At 39.2% G+C, this 21704-nt stretch overlaps 1 protein-coding gene and 1 long non-coding RNA gene across 4 annotated transcripts in view; both read right to left on the bottom strand.

Moving 5' to 3' along the window:
• Positions 1-4920: 4920 nt before the first annotated feature.
• Positions 4921-21704, bottom strand: part of LOC103714926 (putative DUF21 domain-containing protein At3g13070, chloroplastic) — a 56275-nt gene continuing 39491 nt past the window's right edge. The window contains exons 13-15 of one of the 3 annotated variants that reach the window (XM_008802395.4): positions 17721-17897; positions 6558-6804; positions 4921-6405 (exon numbers count right to left, since the gene is read on the bottom strand). In XM_008802395.4, coding sequence (XP_008800617.3) covers positions 6341-6405; positions 6558-6804; positions 17721-17897 — 489 coding nt within the window. In that variant the 3' untranslated portion in view covers positions 4921-6340. Of the gene's footprint in view, positions 6406-6557; positions 6805-7808; positions 8065-16924; positions 17168-17720; positions 17898-21704 lie in introns of those variants that run through there. The other 2 variants (XR_005512191.1, XR_003387128.2) reach the window with 2 other exon arrangements.
• Positions 19569-20005, bottom strand: LOC120111065. The gene is made up of 2 exons (XR_005512192.1): positions 19964-20005; positions 19569-19875 (listed from the first exon to the last, which is right to left on the bottom strand). It is a non-coding gene; the product is annotated as an uncharacterized LOC120111065 (long non-coding RNA).

The following is a 21704-nucleotide window of genomic DNA, read 5'->3' as shown; positions in this document are numbered from 1 at the left end:
ATTATTTTATTTATATAATTGAGATATTTGGTTTAGATGCCTTGCATGCTCGTAGGGAGAGTTTCCTACGGGTGTGCGGCGGTTGGTGCGGACCCCGGCTCGCGATCTCGAGCTGGGGGCGTGACAACTTTTATGGTATCAGAGCATGAATGGATAAATTCTAAGATAAGAAAATCTGACATGACATGAGTGTAGGTGGGTAGACACTAGGGACATTGGATGTTAGTTTATGATGATTGTAACAACCATTCTATGTACTTGTAATGAACTGGTAAGCTTATTATTGGTATGCTGCTATCTGATAGACATAGATCAGGATGCCTCCACGTCGGACGAGAAAGACTACTCGCAGAGCTACTAATAAGGCACCCAACCCGCAAAATGACAGCACACCCCAACAAGTTGGTAACACCCCTCAGCAGGAGAGAGTCGTCAATCCTGCTAGTAATACTCAGACAGGACAACAAGAGCCGGGCCTAGGCCAGGTTATGCAGACCATAGTGGGCCTTATGCAGATGCAACAGCAGGTGCAACAGCAGTTGCTCCAACAACAAGCGCAGTTGCCTCAGACACAACCACAGCAAGGACGAGGGGAACAGTGTGAACAGCGTAGCAGTATAGCTGAATTTAAGAGGCTGGCTCCTCCAGCTTTCAAGGGGACTACAGAACCGTTGGAAGCAGACAATTGGCTTACAGAGATGGAAAAAGCATTTGCTGTCTTGAGATGCCAGGATGATGAAAAGATTTTGTTTGCATCATACATGATGCAAGGTGAGGCATTCAACTGGTGGCGGATGTTGGAACATAAATATGAGCAGGATAGGGAGCCACTCACTTGGGAAAAATTTCGAGGAGCATTTTATGATAAGTATTTTCCTCGGAGTGTAAGGACGCAGAAAGAGCAGGAGTTTATTTATCTAAAGCAAAGAAATATGATTATTGCAGAATATGAAGCTAAATTTACCGAGCTAGCCAAATTTGTTCCAAAGTTAGTCAAAGATGAACTAGATCGAACACATAAATTTGAGATGGGACTAAAGACTGAAATTAGAAAACAAGTGGTACCTTATGAATTGACTACCTATGCAGCTGTGGTAAATAAGGCTTTAATAATTGAAAGGGAAGTTAATGATGAACGGTTGGAAAGGGAAAGAAATCAAAAGAAGAGGAACAGATCGAATGAATTTCAGGGGCAGAGCAATGAAAACGCCGGAAGTTCAAACAAGAAATCAACGAGTGACAACCCTAAGCAGGTGAATATCAATAAATGTTCTAGATGTGGTAAGGCTCATGCTGACAAGGATTGCCATTGGAACACCGGTGCCTGTTTTAGACGTGGTAAGATAGGTCATAAAATTGTAGACTGCCCACAGAGAAACGAGAATAGACCTACTTAGGCAATGGAAGAAAGCCAGGGGCCAAAGACTCAAGGAAGAGTATTTGCACTTAGACAACAAGATGCACAAGCTTCTGATGTGTTGACGACAGGTATTAATCTAGTCCCAATATTTATTTCTATTTATTGTTTTGCCATGCCCACTGCTCTTTGTTAGACAACTCATTATGCTGCTAGAAAAGATTAAATAGTTACATAACATTTTTTTGATTTATTGTCAAAAGAATAATATAAACTTTTAAATTTCAAGAGTGTTCACACGGATTAAGACATAATAATGAATGTACCAACAAGCAAGTAATTCTAGGAAAAAAAAATCTAGACTTGATACGGGTATGTTGAGGTTTAAATCAGAGTGTGCAGAGGAAGTGTGGTGAATGGAATTGTTATGACATTGATCAGACAAGACGACTTTGATTTGAAGAGTGTTATGACTTGATTTGAAAGAAATATTCTCTACTCTTGAACCTGCATGTATGAAAATTTCGTGGACGAAATTTTTTTTTAAGGGGGGAAGGATGTGAGACCCTGAAACTGGGCCCGTTCCATAGACCGGCCCAGCCTAAGGATTTCGACCTCACGTGAGGGCGTGTGAGCGGGGGGGGGGGGGGGGGGGGGAGCCATCCCGAAGAAGCTGGCTCTCCTGTTCTTTTTTAGGGCTTCTCCTCTCATTGAAGGGATTGGAAGATGTGTAGATCATCGTGAATGGTGTGATTTTTCATTTTGAGAGGGCGGTTATTGAATTTCATTGAAAAGCATTTGAGATCAAATGCTCTCTCTCTCTCTCTCTCTCGTATTTGTGCTTGCGGGGACATGCATCTGCATGTCGCACGCATGTGTGGAACAGTTATGGTTATGCCAGAAGACAGTATCAGGATGAAACATCTACAACTTTTAGCAATTCGATGGCTGTGCACTCGTTGGTCTATATATTCCCACTTTTCTCGATCTTTTTCATCAATCTACCTGGATATGCATACAAATGTTTTTCAAAGCTTATCTGACTTCTCACACCCATATAAACTTGGAAATACACTTCATGCATGGACATGATTATGTTCATTGTTTAATTCCTTCCCCAGTGTGCGATGGAGATTTGGTTTAGACCTAACTAACAAATTATTGAAGGCGACTGTTGTGGCAGAACATTTCCTAAAAAAAAAAGAGTTTCAAGGCAGAACATGGGGTTTTGGTTTTTGATCGTAACGATGTGCCACCAGGACCTGATTCTACCTGACTCTTCAGGTTCTACAGCCAAATCTAATTAATACAACCAGTTTGCTAGAAGAAAAAACAAGAAGATAAATCCGAACAGAATTTTTATTCTTGCTTCCTTGAATAATAGCCACATCAGGAGTCATGGTTGGATTTTAATGTCTTGATGCATCTGATTCGCTCCTGAAGATTTATGCTTTTAGAGGTGTATGACTTGGTTGATTCCTTTACTCTTGAATTGGCTTGTATTCTTTCTTGTTGGAACATTCCAAACGTTGACAGGCATAGGCAATATTAGAGTCTCAAACTGATGATTGCATTGCTCATGACCGAATAATTGAGTACTGCTATTTAGATCTTGGGCTTCAGAATGAATGCTGAACACTGAGAAACTGCCCTACCAACCTCATGGTGATCAGCAGGCTGATCTGGCAGTATGTTTTTGTCCAGTGCTGAAATTACCGTATCTCCACCACTTGCCAAAGTAATTCCATGAGGCAGTAAGCGAGGATGTCTAAACTGGGAACAAACAGGATTATTACTGTGAAGGAAAGTTTCCTTTGCGGCCGGAACCTTTGGACTGGAAGCATTTCAGTCGTATTGCTATCATCCGCTAGTGCACGAAGGAATCTGTGTCGAAGAATGCTTTTAGAATGTTTTCTTTTAGCGTTATTTGAGTCGCATCGAGTAAAATAATGGTTGATGTTGTATTTTTTCTGTTGGAAGGTTGATGTTGCAGTGTATGATTGCAAACCTCCCTCTGAACGCAGCAGCAGCTGGTGTTGCGCAGGCGATTGATGGGATTGAGAGCTCTCGGGCTGAGTGCAGGATCGCGTGCACGTTGGGGTCCCCCCGCCATGCACGCTCAAGGACGGACAGGCCACAGGGTGTTGGCTACGGGACATCGATACGTACTAAGTACGATGGATGCTCCAAGTACGATGGATGCTTTCAATTCAAACAATCATCGAACATAGGTAAAATATACATGGAGTTGATGACTCTGGAAATAGCACTGATTCTTCTCTTGAGTTTTTAATCTCGTCCCAATGGCACATGCTCCTCTAGGAATAAAATCCTTGCGTGAGATGAGAGATTTTGGTAGCACTTTAATGGACTACAAGTTGTCTGAATATGGAAACTCATTCTTCCTCCCTTTTCGCTAGACCAATACAGCACCTGCCCGAAAACATATATAAACGAGCAATTTGAGTTATTAAACCGTTTCTGCATAGAAATTTCCATGGATAGGATGATTGGGGTATCCAAACTGTCCCATGGGGACACACAAATGAGAAGTGTCATCTACAAAGTTATTGTTCTGCGTGCGCTCGCTCGTGAGCCAAGTTTAGAGAGAGAGAGAGAGAGAGAGAGAGAGAGAGAGAGAGAGAGAGGAGAGGGAAAAATGTCCTGATTGTTTCCTATTCCACCCCCTTTGTCTCTAAGCACTAGGTAGCTACTCTGGGATCAGCAGCATGATGGGGGATTTTGAGATGATAACAAATGAACAAATGCAGACCACTTATCAACTTTAAGAAATGACTAATCGACTATGCTGTTCTACCGATACTAATTAATACCATGACATTTTTGTTGTAGGCAAATTCAGTTTGCAATAAAAAGTAGCTTTTTTTATTGAAATAAATTGTTATATACTCATATACTTGGACTCACTTCATCATCTCAGAGGATGTGCGCTGTTTACTTGGCCTAAACACAGCTGACATAAATTCCTGGCTTCAACCCAAAAAAAAAAAAGACCAGCATGCCATTCCCATCCAAATAACTCCAAGACAGGAGAAAATCGAGTGGTGTGAAAGAGAGCGAGCTTATAGTTTAGAAGCATGCCGGGTCTTCCCCACTCCCCACTAAGTTATTCCCTCCCAATCCCCTTGTCCTCATTCCACTCATAACATCACCACCTCACAGAATGTTGGAGTACATTCATATGACACATTAAAGCATGAACGCATTGCACGCATCCTTTTTCCCAACCATACTACTCTCTCTCTCTCTCTCTCTCTCTCTCTCTCTCTCTCTCTCTCTCTCTCTATCAATCTCACCCATAAATTCCATCTATCTATTGTAGGATAGCTAAACCCAACACCTCCTCTGGTCTCATAAAGAACCAACTGGTTCGGATCAAGGTTTCGCTAATGATGTTATATTGTTAAAACAGATCCCACAGAAATTGTCATTAACCCTCAGAACAGCCAGCGCTCGTCCAATCCTGCATGATTTCGAGTGATTTGCTACTGAAATAATACCTGTTATACTAACTATTGTGATAATACGTTAACAGAACAATATGGAAAATTAACAATATTATTGTCTGAGTCATTCTTCATCTAATAAAGAATCATTTCAGTTAATACAACTATTTTCGGAAGAAAAAAGAAAATTAGGTTTTCGAAGAAAATATTTTATTAAGGAAATGGTATTGATGAAAAATAGTGGCTGCATGCGGGCCATTGTAAATTTTAAAATAACCGCTTATACTGGCTGTCATGCTTTCCTCCAATGCTACATTTAGGTAACATAACAGAGAAGCACCCAACCATGATAATGTCTGTTATTTCAAACCTTAATTTGTTCGAGTACCCAAAGTCTCAGATCAATTTACAAACTGCACCAACCGCACCACTTTCAATGTGCCTAACCATTTATGGGAGAACCCATTTATTTGAACCTGAATATTTTTAGCTAGATTGGTTCCACCAAGCTTCTGTTACCAAAAAGAGAGTGAGAAATTACAAGAGCATACTTTAGCAATATAGAACTTTCTTTTAGATCATCTCCAGAATATTTGGATCCCTAAATGCAGAAATGTGAAACAGAGACAAGGATGTCGTTATAACAGCAATGGCTCGGACCAGATTGTGAAGCACTGCTCCCAAGTTCCAGCCTGGATTGGTTCATTTTGGTCATTCAGTCAATCCAGGAAGCAAACAAAAGAGAAAGGGATGGGAAGTCCCCCCTCCAAAACCCACTAAAAGATCGTTTCTTTCGAGGCAAGGAGTAGGCGACAAACCCATCACACAACTTCATATTCTCCTCCAAACTCGCCTCCAAATGCTAACCTCCACCCTCCCTTGGACCACACACCCACCCCTATCTCCCTTTCAATAAGTGGCTTACTCCTGCTCCCATCCACTAACCCAACTCTTGAGATAGCTCCCAAAGCCTTTCCCTCTTGGCCTTTGCAGCTCCTCAGTTGATTCTCCTCTCTCATTGACATCATCCAGGATCAATCAAAGGGCACAGAATCATATAAAATAAATGCAAGAGGACACCATCCATTCCCTATAAATAAGAGGCACGGCTGCCCCTCGGATAGATCCTTAGGACCAAACACACTCCCATCAATCCCAACATCTATCAACCCACCAAGCTACCGTGCTTTTGGAGTCTCAGTTCACACTGGCATCATGGGGAGGCAAAACAACGACCCTATCATCCACTCTTCCATTGCCCTCCTGCAGGAGAGATTCAGGCAACTACAGAGAGTCAAAGAGATGAGGGAAGAAAGAGAGCTCATAAGAGTGCCTGCAGCTGATGGGGATCGCCAGAGCCCGAGTGCCTACTGCGAGCAACCCAAGTGGTTCTTTCATCCGGATTTGATCCATCCTTCCAGGCCTCTCCCAGGTCCTCCATCCCAACAGATTGATACACAAGGCAATCACCCTGAATTCAAGGCCCTTGAGACCTCACTCTCAATGAGCCTGTGGCCTAATAAGCCCAGAGACAGTGGCTCAGTTCACTACAATGAAGCAGATGTTGATACTTCCCTTCACCTGTAACAATCTCAGATGTCATTTCAATTTCCATCCCTGGTTTTCGTTACTTATGTGGGTGCTTTTATTTTCTTATTGCCTATCCTTCTCGGTGATGTAAGAAGAATGAAAAGATAGATTTGGAGTGCAATGTAATTACTAGCTATCTTTACCATCACGATCATCTGTTGTCTTGTTATTAATCACATAGCAGTTTAAGCCTTCCATTGTACCCTGGAATTGGACTTGAGAAGGGTGGCCTTCTTCCATCTTCTCTGGGGGATCAGATGGATTCTTCCTTTTGATAACTTTGGTGGAAACCAGACGTCTTATACCTTTGGTTTCCAGGTCCGCAACTTTATTATTGTTAATTGGTCTAAAACGGACTTCGCTGACTTTTCTTTCATTAGCTTCCAGTATCTGCATATATTAGCAACCACGTGAGATGCAATGAAAATAAATGGCATAGTCAACATTATAGTAGATTCCTACTCTCCTAGTAGGATAATTTGAAAGAAGCTCCACTAATATCAAATGTTAACGACAATTAAAGCATTGCTACCTTACATACTGTTTAACAAAATCTCTGACTTCAGTAACTTTTTTTTTTTTTTGAGTAAATCGACTTCAGTAACTATAATTGAACATGGAGAATCAGCATATGAAGCAAACAAAGAATTATACTTGAAGAAGTTAAACTAGCAAAAGTAGTTATCTTGGGAGAGTATCTTCAAGCTGTCCGATGAATAGCTACTTAACTCGCTGAATCATAAGCAAACTGCAAATTTGGTAGGATGCAGTCTCATTCATAATACAAATAGGTTAAATATGAATATAGAAGAGAGTTAAGAATTCAAAATAAATGTTCATCAAGTCCTATATATGCTAAATATTATCGCCTTTCTTTCTCCAAAATAGTTCTATGGATGATCTCTTTTTTATGTTAAGAGGAATATATCTCATTTATCTTTAAATTTACAAACTATTTCATCTGCAAATATTCTATAATTCAACTTAAAATTTGAAATTTAACTATACAAATTACAAAAAGCTCTTAAGCTACCCTAAGTGACACCAATTTATTAGGAGAAGAAATTATGAAACTTTAACCACAATCCAAACCACAAGAACCGACAAAAAACCTTTAGTACGGTCAGATGTAATTATTAAAACAGCTGAAATCAAACAAGATGTAACTTAAAAAGTTCCGAGTTACAAGAGTCTAGATGTTGAAGATATTCATTAAACAAATAATTGTCAATGCATGAATTTAGTATGTTATCAAACTATTTGATGTGTAATTGTTGTCCAAAGAAAAAAAAAATCAAATCCGTAGATGCAGACCTTTCATGGAGCTGAAAGAAAATGGAAGACATGCATCAACTGCAAGCATCCAAACAATAAATTTGAGAAAAATTACTGACCATATTACAATTGCATGTAACCTGTCAAAAATCTGGAGATGTAGATTGATGGAAAGAGGTGAGAAGCAAGTCCAGACACCACATACAAAAGGTAACTGAGAGTATTTCTGTCAGTAAAAGGAATATAGAAGCCTCCAGAATTTCTGTCAGCTTTAATTATGAAAAATATTTCCCGTCATTTCTACTCCTGTGCTTAAACTTGGCACAAACAATTTGTCGTTCTATCACAGCCCACTGACAGGTTCCACATGGAGCTCTGGAGAAAATGGGGCCCCCAAGAATTAAGGCAACATAAATTATAGCAGTTTTGGTTGGAAAGAAAACAAAGATTACAATGGACGGAAGTGGAGCTAGTAACATCCTTCTGCTGCTACTTCACAAAGAACATCATTTAGAGAATAGGCTTGAATATTAAAGATGCAACCATGCTCAGATATGCAAGTGCACTCACAGATTGATGACATTGATGGCAATTAATGGTAATATAAATTAACCATATTATCTCAGGCTCTTCGATAAGTATTCCAAAAATTTAAAGCAATAGTCCAAATCTATACATATATAATTATCTAATACTTCAAACCAAGAATCAGCTTTACAACACTAAGAGCTTCGTAGATACTAACAGGTTTACCATATCTCTTGATCGTTGCATCCAATCATGACATATTACCAATAATAATATATGATGAGGACTTCCTCAGAACTTTTTATTTTAAAGCCCTTTTTCATCAATATCTATGTTCAAGCAAATGTCACATAATTGTGTGCTTCATGGTCGAGCATTTAAGTGCCACAAGCATGTATCTGGCCATGCCATGCTGAAGCAAGGAAATAGGATGACTTAAAAGCCCTTTTACTTGGAAAAAAATTGGAGGACTTCATCATTGTTCTCATGATCTTCAAATCCAACATCTGGGTTGTATGATCTAGATCAGAGTGGACTCCAGCCATCCAAATCAGATTCATGGGTCAGCACCAATTTAGATCTTCAGAATTAGATTGTAAGGTCCAGAATTTTGGTTCTATGATCTTTTGCACCAAAAAACCTAGATCTTGATTTATTACTTGCAAAATTGATTAGAGCAACCATTTTCAAAGATTCATTTCTCTTTTTGGCTTATAAAATGTAATACCCCAACATATTAGAGCCTATAACATGATCATTTATATATGCAATCTATATGTATTATATGTATAACTAGGATCGCAATGGAAATGAATCGTTTCTATGGTTATTATATTAGTAAGGACTCGAATTTTATTGCAAGTAACACTTTACGATGGAATAAGAAAAGTTAAGGATTAAATTGTAATGCTAGAGAATTTCAAGGACTAAATTGTAATGCTAGAGAATTAAGGCCGCATCATGGAGCAACTGCCACACGCTAATGCTACACCATGCTTATTTCCCACCTAATACTTGTGCTGCCACCTCATACTTGTTAGCAAGTTGTCACCTCATGCTAATTTGATGGACATGCCACATCATGCTTGTTACACCTCATGGTAAAGCACAGCCTTGTACTAAATCAGCCACCTAGCCAAATTAGAATTGACATCTAGCTACTAAATAGTGATGGCTAGACACCTCATGCTTGGTAAGGACCTGTAATAAGAGAGTGCTGCCATCTTTATCCTGTTTTGGAAACTCTAGAAATCTCAGTCACTTATAGGATGTGGTTAGTGAAGAAAGGAAATAAAACAAACAGTGATAGCAAGATAGAAGAAAAGGAATTATGCTGTGAAGATTTAGACATACCTTGTAGTGTAAGTGTCCTTGCATAATTGATGATCTATATTTTAGCATATAATTTACAAGTTTTCTAGGGAATCAGAAATTGGTTTTCTAGTTTCTACTCTTCACTATCTATGAATTCTCTAAAATCCTCGTTTCTAACTAAAGTAGAGGAAGCTTATTGACTCTAATTTCAGCATTGTGCTTCGTTACATAAACAAAGTTATGTTATATATCATTGTTATATGTAAATGATCGAAGTTTTCATAATTTCCCAATCTTTTTACTCATGTTTTATAGCAAGTGGATTATGAAAAATATGTGCTTTGAATGTCTATTTGACATCCAATTTATCAATGTTAAGTCATTATGATATAAATATATCAAAGACATTACTATTGACTCTGGTCATTCAAACTGTTCATTAATCATTATATTGCCTGAAAGTGAAAAGTTTCATTTGTTACGAATTGAAACAAACACTTCTGGTTAGTCATATTGTAATAAGTGACCCTAGGCAGCAGGGTAGTTGTTGGCCTTCATGTTCTCAACAGAGACACGATGTAGTGACCCCAGCGAGTACAGGATAAGTTGCTGGCCTTCATATTCTCAGTAGAGACATGATGCAGCAAACCCTTGACTGGCAGGTTTGGTTTTGGTGAACCCTAACTTCCTAAGCCAATGGGCCCATTGATCAGCGAACCCTTTAGCGGGTATAATAGTTGGTTATTGACTAGTTGGTATTGAAACGATCATGATAAGTATTTCATAGTTTCAGTGCATTCAAATGTTTCAAAGTATACCTAGTCATTTCAAGTGTTTCTAATTGTATTTTAGTGTTTCCCTCAACGAGTACTTTAAATAATTTTACACAGAAAGATATGCCTGGATATGTATTATAAGATATCGTACATTAACTATATGAATTTTAATAAGTATGTATCCGTATTATTCCTGTCATTTTATTTTTCTTCATACTACATTGTTTGCTATATTTGGGTACTTGCTAAGCTATGTAGCTCACCATTTAATTATGATATTTTAGATTGAAAGGTTAATTAATGTTAGGCTCTACCAAGCTTAAAGTGCTTTTGGTGCACATAGTGAAGCTACTACACAGAAGGAAGAGTTAGATCCTTAATGTAATCTTAAGGTAAGGCTTGTTAGCTATAAAAGTGACCATATTAGTAAAGTACGCGGAGGGTTCATAATGTACCAATACTGAGGGATGCAATATTTGCCTCTATGCTGAACTATTTTTGCATGTCATAAGACAATCGAATGAAATAAATCTTAGCTTGATTTCAGGAATATATGTAGCAAAAAGTTTTGTTTGGATAAAATTTTAGTTGCTTTGTATTATGAAATGGCCATTTACTTTATAATAACATGTCTTGAGGTTTAAATATGCTTCCATGAAAATTGGTCAAATTAAATCAAATCATTGATTGATCGAGATCGTAGTCACATTCAGTACTTGGCAGAGCTGCGTTCCAGGTCATGACAAAAAATAACTAATAAGCAAGCTGGCAAAACTTAAAATTAGCAATCTCCTTAGATTTTCAATAAAAGAAAGAAGATAGCTATCTTCAACATTTGTTTTAAAATTCCTTCTCTGAGTTTTCTACCTAAAAGGAGACACTGTATTGATTCCCTAGAGGGCGAAGCATGCTTTGTTGGTTATACTCAAATCAAAATTTAGTTTTATACATTTGTAAAGATAAGAAACATCCTTACAAAGATGCTATATAAGGTTCAACTAGTGGACAAGGAAGGAAACTTTGTTTGGTCATCAAAAGGCAAAAGAAAAAGAAAAAGGTTTTGAGTATCACGTCTGATAATGATGATGGTAATGTGAATAATAGCATATCGTGTCTCTTTATCTGGGTCTCTTAGGCCCAGGCCTACAAGATTCTGGATCAAATTAAGATATCCTACAAACTTATCAGTAGCATATATACCTGTTGAATACTTAAACATGGTGTTTGCATAAAGATGGTGTTTGCATCTTGCACAAGATATATATGAGCTTATGGTTTGCTTAATGTGAACTTTTTATATCCATATATAATGGTCTCTTATGCGTTATTCATTCAAATTACAACATAGTCAGGCTTCTCACTGTACATGTTCACCATTTAATAGAAATTGGAAAGAATCTTATAATATGCAATCCAAACCCACAGCCTGTATAATTTATGATACAATCCCAATCTTAACAACGTTGGACTTTGTGCGGTCACAAATCTTCCCCTTTGATTACCCTTAAAATATACATATGATGCACCTACAATTTAAGGTATGATTCCTCCAAACTCATCTTATGTGATAGGGTTTATTATTTTACATGGGCTCATGGCCTCCAATAGACTTAAAGGCAAGGTTCGCGGTCTCGGTACCACACCCCGTACCGGTGCCACACTAGTACTGTGTCAGTACAATATGTTATGGAATTTTTGGCGTACTGAGTGTTAGTACGCCACCTGTACTGAGTACTGATACTGAATTGGTACAGTACAGTGCACCCAATACCGCTCGTTACTGGCCGGTACGGTGTACCTTGCTCAAGGGTCTATTATTAATTGCCCATTAAAATCAGGAACCTCCAATTATGAGATCTTATAAAAGTGCTGAAATAAAATAAGATCAATATAGTAAAATTACCCAATATTTACATGGCCTAACTACAGCCATATCCCCAGACACATCAATAAATGAATATATCAAACCTCATTTATATATGCATTTGAATATTCAATGCACATCCACATATGTGATATGTCAAACTTAAAAAATTATTCGGTTTTACAGCATGGTTGTCCTTGCATTTTAATTGACCAAATTTACTGGCCTAGAGGTCATATTCATTTTGGATATGTCCAGAGTAATGATGCAAAGGTCATTCTGTTATTTCAAATTTATCCAATAGTGACATGGAGGTCTAACCACCTGGGTTCATCTTGTTTAATGGCATAGAAGGTCAAACAATTTTAGGGTTATTGGTTTTCTGACATGGAGGTCAATTCATTTTTAATTAGTCCAGTTTAAAGATGTGGTTATTGTATTTTGAATATCCTCTTTAATGACATTTTTGGACTTGCCCAATTTTAATAGGGTAGTCATAGCATTTTGGACTTACCAACTCTAGTAACATGGTGGACATGTTACTTTAGACCCTTGGATCAACAATTACTCTTGTAGTTAAAATTTCTTTTGATCTTCACCATCCAATGGACTAGGATAGCCTTACATTGATTTGACGGATAAAAGCTAGGCTTGATATCAGCCTAGGCTTAATATCTGATGGTCATAATCCATCATCAAATCCCCATGGTTCATTTTTTAACTATTAGAACAATTTCATTTTTGAGGATATGATAGAAAATCCTCAATCAATCAGAAAATTTGATTGATCATCAACCAGATTTGCAGTTTTGAACTTATGATTATTTATCACCTAGCACTTTCTCACATGGTATCACCCCTTGCCACTTGAGCAAGGAGATGGGATTCAATTCTGGTTGGAGTCAACCCTTAAGGGATGGGATGTCTATAGGATACAGAAGGGGGGATTAGCCTTCCTAATCAAAAAAAAAAAAAAGATGATTTAAAGTGCAAGCTGTCTTGAATATGTACCAAATTTAAATTATCTAAGTGGAAAGCAAGTTATATGTATGGCTTTTCCACCATTGGATGTTTAGTTTAGAAATTTTGCGATATAAACTTGTTCTTCCTCTGGTTTTCAAATTTTGAAACTGATAATTAATGTCACCTCTGGATAAATCTTTAGTCTATGAAATTGACGTGTTCTGAATTTTATGCAATCCACATAATGACCATGTAAAGTTCCAAAGTTTGCTGTGCGAAGATCAATAGTTGGCTCAGCACAAAATTTACTTAATTTATATCTCTTTTCTCCATGATTTATTTTCATTTTGTAGAACTTCAATTGGGTTTATTTTGGGTGAGGTACATATCCTAGAAGTAGGCATTTGGACTGAAAGGTTCAGTGATTCCATCTTCATCATCTACCATCAAATCATCACCAAATTTTGGATCTATGCAATTCTCTAAATGACCTTTATCTTGTATTCTGTACATCACTAATCTGGTACAAATGAATAATTTTTGATATATGAAATCCATGTCTTAGTAGGAATACTTCTATATGAGTGGTCGATAGACTCATATTCAAGATGTTCTTTGGTATATTTAGTGACATTTGGTCTTTATTAATGGACTATCGGACTTGACCCCTTATGAAAGAAAGGACAACGCCCTACTTCTTATGAAATCAACAATCTCATTTTAATTGACTCTATATTTCTTACTGAAGCATGTTTGTTAACCAGTTATATTTGGAGGCTTTTGGCCTCTATCAATGGAGGTTAGGGCTCTTTGTAGAAGCAAGATCAAAACTCTACATTGTGAAATCAAAGATCTAATTTTGGTTGAGCCCATGATCATTTATTGAAGTATAGCCAAATGCCTGCTTCGTATCAAGAGGCATTTAATCTCCATTAATGGAGCCTAAGACTCCTTATAAAACAGATATGAGAACCTATTTTTAATATGAGATCTAAATATCATTTTTAAATGAAACCTAGTAGCTTTGATTGAAGTATAGGCAAAGGCTCTGTTCATATTAAGAGGCCAATTACCTCTTTTAAATAGAGTCAAAGACTCTTGATAGAAGAAGATTGAAGCCCTATTTTGATTATGTGACACAAAATAGCTTTCTTGTGAATGAGAAGAAAAGGAAAAGGAGAAGAGATGGAGTGGATGGTGGGACAACAACTCAACTTTCCATGAAAAGAAACTAGTGATTTCGCAGGGTGCAGCAAATAGTGAAGACAACCCAAACTACCACCAAATGTTTTTATAACCATAGTGGGTCCTATCACTGATAAGGAGGTACGCAGGGAGAAAAAACTTAAGACCAAGTGTGACATAGTTTCCTACTAACTACGCTACATTTGATAGCCTCCTTGGAAAGCAGATTTGCAAGGGCAGAAACTAAGAGCATTGCGGAAGACTTGGTGACGAGGCAAACATTCTGGCAGCTGGCCAAGAAGATAGTGAATGCCATCAAGCCATTGTACAAAGTACTTCGGGCCGTGGATAGCGAGAGGTAACCCTAGATAGGCTTCCTGTATTATATGATGGAGAGGACAAAGAATCAGATCATAGAGGTAGATTCGATGCATGCCCAGGAGTGCATCGATATCATTAAGCGGCAGTGGGACTACCAAATGGGTAGACACTTGCATCTAGTAGGTAAACAAGAACATTAAAAATTAAACTACTATTGTACTTGTATAATTTTACTGAAACAATTATGAACTCTATTTGCAGCTTACTACCTGAACCCGAGGTTCCATTATACCATACCTGAAATTGATATGGATGACAAACTTCTTGTCGCTCTGCGTAATATGTTTCACAAGATGGATCCTGATCCAAAGTCACGATCCTATGTCTAGAAGAGATAAATTAACTTAAGTGACATGCATAAGTTAACTCATGTCTTCAATGATTAATATATTACAACACGATTTTTTTTCATATATGAAAATATTTAGAGAGAAAACTGACAGCTTTGGAGCCTTGGCAGCTGTAGTAATTAAGAAAATATAAATCTAGGTATATTACATATCAATGATAACTATTACCTGACGTTAGATGGTTACTAATATGATACTATCTTATATGTAATTTTCTTCAATATTTTTTAGCTAAATTGTAGATTCATTTTGATTTATCTGCGAAAAATCTTAAACGACTAGCTATCCGAATCCTCTTTCAGACGGTCTCCTCGAGTGACTGTGAGCGCAACTAATTCGCCTTCGCGATCATCCACAACAAGCAGAAAAAATATCTAACACACAAGCACCTCAATGACCTTATATATATTTACTACAATCCGAGGTTAAGGCTAAAATGCATTTAGGAGGAAGTGAAGTTGAAGTACACGAATCTGATCCATAATGCTTTCGTTGACGATGAGAATGATCCTATGATCGAATGCCTTATGGTTTAGCAGTAGAACCCGGAGCTTGATGAGCCAAAATCGCCTTCAAGACCGGCCAGTTTCGTAGCCAGCGAGCCTAGGGTGGATGCAGAGCAATGGTCAGATCGCAACATTTTATACATCCTTCCGCCTAATCAACCACAGCCATAGGGGTCATTAAGGAGCCAGTCATCACATGACTCTGTCCAAGACATCCTCCTAGAAATATGATCAAGAATTGCTTAGAAGAGGCCACCACGCTATCCGGTCGACTCAGTCAGGAGGGCGACATCCATCCATCCAACATAGCCAAGTAGAGAGTGGCATGAAGGGTAAGCAAGCAGCTGCTCAGTGTAGCAAAAAAGAAAAAAATAGTTGTAGCCCCGATGAAGAGTGTGGAAGAGTCGGTTCACTTAAATTCAGAGACCAAAAAGAGCAGTGATGACAGTTTTGATAGTCATAGATCTGCTAGCCAGAAAGAGAGTGGAGGATATGAGACCACCATTTATAAAACAAAGCCACAGGATGGTCTTCAATTCATCAGTGAGTTCCAGTTTGCGCATGCTACACAGGATAGAAACCACAATGCGCAATTTGGTAGAACCTGCGAGGATACATTGCATATAGAAGATGGGCTCCTCGAGGTCATTCAAGAGGACACGATGCAGCTGTAAATAACCTCCCACGTGGAGTAAGATCTATAGACATAATCGAATACTGGATCCTATTACCCGCAGCCACAACAGCTTGTGACTTACATGGATACAGATATAGATATGGTGCATCTGAGGCAATCTTCCGATGGCTACTATCCTATGTAGCTCGGAGCATCTTTCTAGTCAAATTTTGCTGCTAGCATATTCGGATAGGCCCTCCACAGTCGTAATATCAGCTAGAAAATACTTCTTAGAGTGCGAGCTTCAACGAGAGATTCGAGAGGTTATAACACAGAGCGCGTTTCTTATGGATGAGCATACAGGACTACAATGTTGCTTGGTTAAAGAGGTAGGCTGATAAACCTCCTGATTATGCTCATGATCTGGATATCTACGAGAGACATCACCATTCGACAAGATTTTAGATATCAATATATATATTGTACTTTAAATATATATAATTGATGGTATCATTTTACATTTTGTATCTCACTAATTGATTTTAAGATATTTCATATTGCTTCTGGTATAGCATGCAATATCTCACTAATTATTTTATATTTTGCATCATTTAGGTTGTATCGGAATCATAGAAATATAAAAAAAAATCAAAAAACATCAAATTATGCTTAAAATCATTGAAAAAGTTGAAAAAAATTGATTACCAATAAATCAAACCTAAAAAGCATTAGACCAGCACGCCTCTGCGTACCGTGACGATACGATACTAAACCGGCTACCGACTGGTACGGGTCCTGGTACCGCTTCAGCAGACCTTGATTCTAAAGGCTTTCAACACCAAGGGCATATGCTTGCTGGAATTTCTTGACAACACCTAGAAATCCACTTGCAAGTTGCAACCTTTACAATCATCATGAAGAGGTCTCGAAAGTCCCTTTTCAGTCCTGACCCTAAGACTGTATCACCATACATACATTTTACATACTGCAAAAAGCTGCAAAATTGAAGAATTTTTGTATTAATATCTTCTGGTAAAAATTTAAATTGTGAATGGTTTGTATGCACACCCTAAAACTTCAAGCCAAGCTTTTGAAGAATGATTAGCACCTCAACCTCTCTAAAAGGGTTAGCATATATTTATGCAACCGTAGGCTGCAACAGAGAGACTCCTAATATAACAACTGCGAATGGTATGGAAATTTTTTGAACAAAAATAATAAACAAAATTTCTTCATGACATGCTGGTGAGGTGGTTAACTATACAACTTGCTGAAACCAAGAAAAGTGTGGTTTTCTGACAGCCAGGTATACATCAATGATAGTGAAAAAGAAAGTTATTAGAAATTATTTCACAAACGATTGAAGGTGAATGGTGATGGATGAGATCATACTTCATGATGCTTATTTTTCAGACCACAAATAGTGAAAAAGGCAGGTAGGCCATTTTATAGGTAATCATATAAATTATATTATAATGTTGTAAATATATTATACTAAACACAATCATTAAATTAAATAATTCAATAGAGATGATCGTGAAAGCATACCTCAAGTTCATATATTCGATGTGTCTCCTTATTGTGGTGATTGGATTTGGTATCTGTGTATTCACTATTCTCTTCTTGGTTTTCCTTCTCAAGTACCACAACAGTCTTCCCACCTTCTTCTGGTATATATCCAAAAGACTCGCAGATGAAACCAGATACTGTCTCATATTGATGACCCTGTGACAACAAAATAGAAGTGAACTTCAGAAGGAACTTGATTAGTGCAACCTTTATTTCATAAACAGTAAAACTTTTTCTGAAGGTACATATTAGTATGGTATCCATGATAAAATTGAAAAGCATGCATACTCACAAGTGCTACCAACTTATCATATTATTAAATTAATTTTATCAGAAAACTAGAATCACATAAAGCTGCAGGTAAAGATGTTTCTTACCGATTCTTCATGTGAAACTTAAAGCTGTTACTAGAAGCCAGAACACAAAAGGGTCCATTCAAGCTAGACATGGCTGAAGAATTTGACTAATTTACCATGGAATAAATTTTGGTAATATGCTTTTCTGGTTGCATCTTCTGGTCAGTTGCTTATTTGTAACATCCACACAGGATTGGAAGGGTTGATTTCCACAAACTTGAATATGGATGCCAACCATGAAAGGAAAAGAGAATCCATATCAAGGTCCGCCGTACCGGTCCGGCTCGGCGTACCGGTGGCCGGCCGGACCGGTACGGTACCGGCCGGGCTCCGCGAGCCAGACTTTTTTTTTTTTAATGTTGTCTCTGTTGGATCTTAAATTAAATGAAAATTGATGTTTTTTTATTACTTTTTTCATGATTTTTGATATTTTCATATTTAAATTTAGGGTTGAAATTTGAAACATATATGATGCATGATTGCATGTTATGTTTTCCTCCCGTTCGAAATGATAAAATCATACACATAAAATATCTTCGAATTAAGATACAATCATTTACATACATTTAAAGTACTCTAGGATATCTAAAATCGGGACGAGTGCCGATGGCTCTCGTAGATATCTGGATCATAAGTATAATCAGGAGGAGGCAAATCAACCCAATCAGAAGGAACACGCGCCAGGTTATAAGAACTGTCGGATCTTTCGCTCACGCTCTGGCTCTGAGAGGTGTCCTCTGATTGTGTAGGGGCCCATCCAAATATGGCGGAAGCAAAATCCAATGCACCATATCCGTATTCGTCAGGCTGAGGCTGTGGATAATAGAATCCGTATCCGTATGTTGTCGGATCTGCAGTCGTATCCTGTCTTCCTGAACGACCTCGAGGAGCCCGTCTTCTATATCCAATAATATCCTCACGATCTCTATCAGGTGGTCGACCGTGGTCCGTATCCTGTGTAGCACCCATAAATTGGAACTCACCGGTGAAATAAAGACCACCCTCCGGCTGTGTCTCATGAGTACCATACTGTCCTCCGCTCCCTCCATGGCTAGAAGATCCATCACCACCAGAACCTTCATCGCTGCTAGTCCAAGTCTCTTCCTCGACACTCTCCATTGGGATTCTTTGTTTTCCTTTCCTGGCCCTCTCTGTCTGGCTCCCCTGTGCCTGCGGCTGATCAGCTCTGGGAGTGCGTGGAATATTGCGCTCAGCCCATTGCTCTGGATCGACCCCAGCTTCGGTGGCTATGAAGGTAGCTGGTCGTGGAGGCGATCCTGGCTCGTCAAGCTCGGGCTCCTGCTGCTGGCCTACAAGCCAGCCGAGTAGTGGATCATCGTCATCAGCGGTGAAGGACCCGTAAATCGGATCTGTATGCTTGAGCTCCACTTCCTCCTGGATGCACTTTAGCCTCAACCGCAAATTGTAATGCACATAAACAAGGTCGTTGAGGCGCTTTTGCGTCAAACAGTTTCTTTGTTTGCTGTGGATAAGGGCGAAGGTGGACCAATTGCGCTCACATCCACTAGAGGAGACTGTTTGGGAGAGGATCCGGATAGCTATCCGCTTTAGATTTCTCGCGGATCCGCCAAAATGCACCTACCATTCAGCTGCAAAAATATTTATGAAGATTACATATATGATAGTTCCATAATAGTAACTAAGTAACACCAGGTGAATGTTTTGCTGATGTGTCACGTACCTGGATTCATATTGTGTTTGCTGACGACAGCCGCTCGTTGGCCAAAACTGTAGCTGCCCTCTCTAAATAATTTGCTCTGTGAAAAATAAACATAAGAAAACCATGTTAATAATTGAAGATGCTGATATACTTACACATGCTAGTAATTACTAAATCATAATTACCTCTTCAAGACATAGGGCCGCTTTTTCTGGATCTGCCTCCATCTTGTAAATCACATTACGCAAAGCATCCAGAAGTGTTTCATCCATACCAATTCCATCTATGCTGTACTGAAACCGGGGGTTTAGGTAGTATGCTGCACATATACGAGACTATCTTAGCATAATTATATAATTATATCCATCACTATAATTGTCACTATAATTATATCTTAGTTTACCTGCTAGATGTAATTCCGTACCCATTTGCGCTCCCCACCGTTGCTCAATGATGTTGATGTATGACCGGCCATGTGCTGGATCTGCCTCCATAATCTGATCCTTTGCCTTGACCATCATGTGATACAAAAACCCCATCTAGGGGTAGATCTCGCTATCTACGGCCCGCAGCACTTCATATAATGGTTTGATAGCCTTGACTATTGTAGTAGCCCGCTGCCAGAATGGCTGTCTCGTCACCAAGTCTTCTATCTTGCTCCCTTCAGTGCCGGCATAAGAATATCTACTATCATACCACTCGGGACTGGCAAACATCTGACGTAGGGCTCCTCTCTTCTCGAGTATGCTATCAAGTGCGATGAAGTTGGTAGCAAACCGTGTGACTCCTGGTCTCAGAATCTCTCCCTCTGCATACTTTCTCATCAATGAAAGAACCCAGTTATGGTTATAAATATACCTCATAATGCGTTGGGCTGTCTCCACCGTTTGTTGCACCCTACGGATCTTTCCAATGTCCATCAACATAAGATTGATACAATGTGCAGCACATGGGGTCCAGAAAATATGTGGCCGCCGCTCCATCAAGACCTGCCCGGCAGCCTTATATTGCGGCCCATTATCAGTGACGACCTGCACGACATTCTCCTCTCCTACCAGATCAATCACATCCTCCATAAGTTTCAGCATGTACGAGGTGTTGTGCACATAAGCCGAAGCATCAATCGACTTGTGGAAGAAGGTCTTAGCATCACAGTATGTCAGGAAGTTGATGATGCTCCGCCTGGTCGGACCGGTCCAACCATCGCACATGATGGTTAGTCCATATATGGGCCACTTGCTCTTCTAGGAGTCAATCCAATTCTCCAGCTCCTCCTTATTGTTGTCAAGAAGCTCACCGTATATATCCTTCGGGCCTGGAGGAGCTACACCGGGACCGGCAGCTTGTATGGCGGCAATGGCAGACCTGTAGTATGTATTGTCTGCCACATTCGCTGGGATGTGGCTGAAGTGAAACCAGGATCCAATAGCTCGCCACATAGTTTTCTTCTTATCCTTCATCCACATTGTGTCTACCCTCTGCTGCCTTGAATCTCTACTGGGGAGAGCATGCGGATCTACATCATGAATTGTCGCTCCTTCTGGAACTCCTCTAGATGACTTCTTTCGGCTACCAAAACCACCCAGCATAGATGCAATCCGGCCACGTTCTTTGCCGACGCCCTCCCTTACTGAAGTTGTCCTCAAGAACTCTGGATCTTGTCTAGTGCTTCGAGAACCGCCGCCCGACTCGTATGCAGAGGGCCCAAATCGAGCCCTATGCCTGGCCACCTCCTCCTGCTGCCACTGATTATCCAGGCTTGCATGCATGGCCGCCTGAATATCTGCCTCCTCCTCATCTAGATCCTCGACCTCCTCTGGCTTCCTAGAGTGATAGGAAGGTGGCTCTGCCGCTTGGCGATCGACCTCCGCCCTCTTCTTGGAAGCCATCTCCTTCGCTTCTTTGGCCTCAGCAAGATTCTGCCTC

The sequence above is a fragment of the Phoenix dactylifera genome, chromosome 6 (assembly GCF_009389715.1).
Source record: "Phoenix dactylifera cultivar Barhee BC4 chromosome 6, palm_55x_up_171113_PBpolish2nd_filt_p, whole genome shotgun sequence".
In the NCBI taxonomy this organism is placed as follows: Eukaryota; Viridiplantae; Streptophyta; class Magnoliopsida; order Arecales; family Arecaceae; genus Phoenix; species Phoenix dactylifera.
The sequence above is the reverse complement of the archived record's forward strand: the minus strand, read 5'-3'. Positions and strand labels throughout refer to the sequence as shown.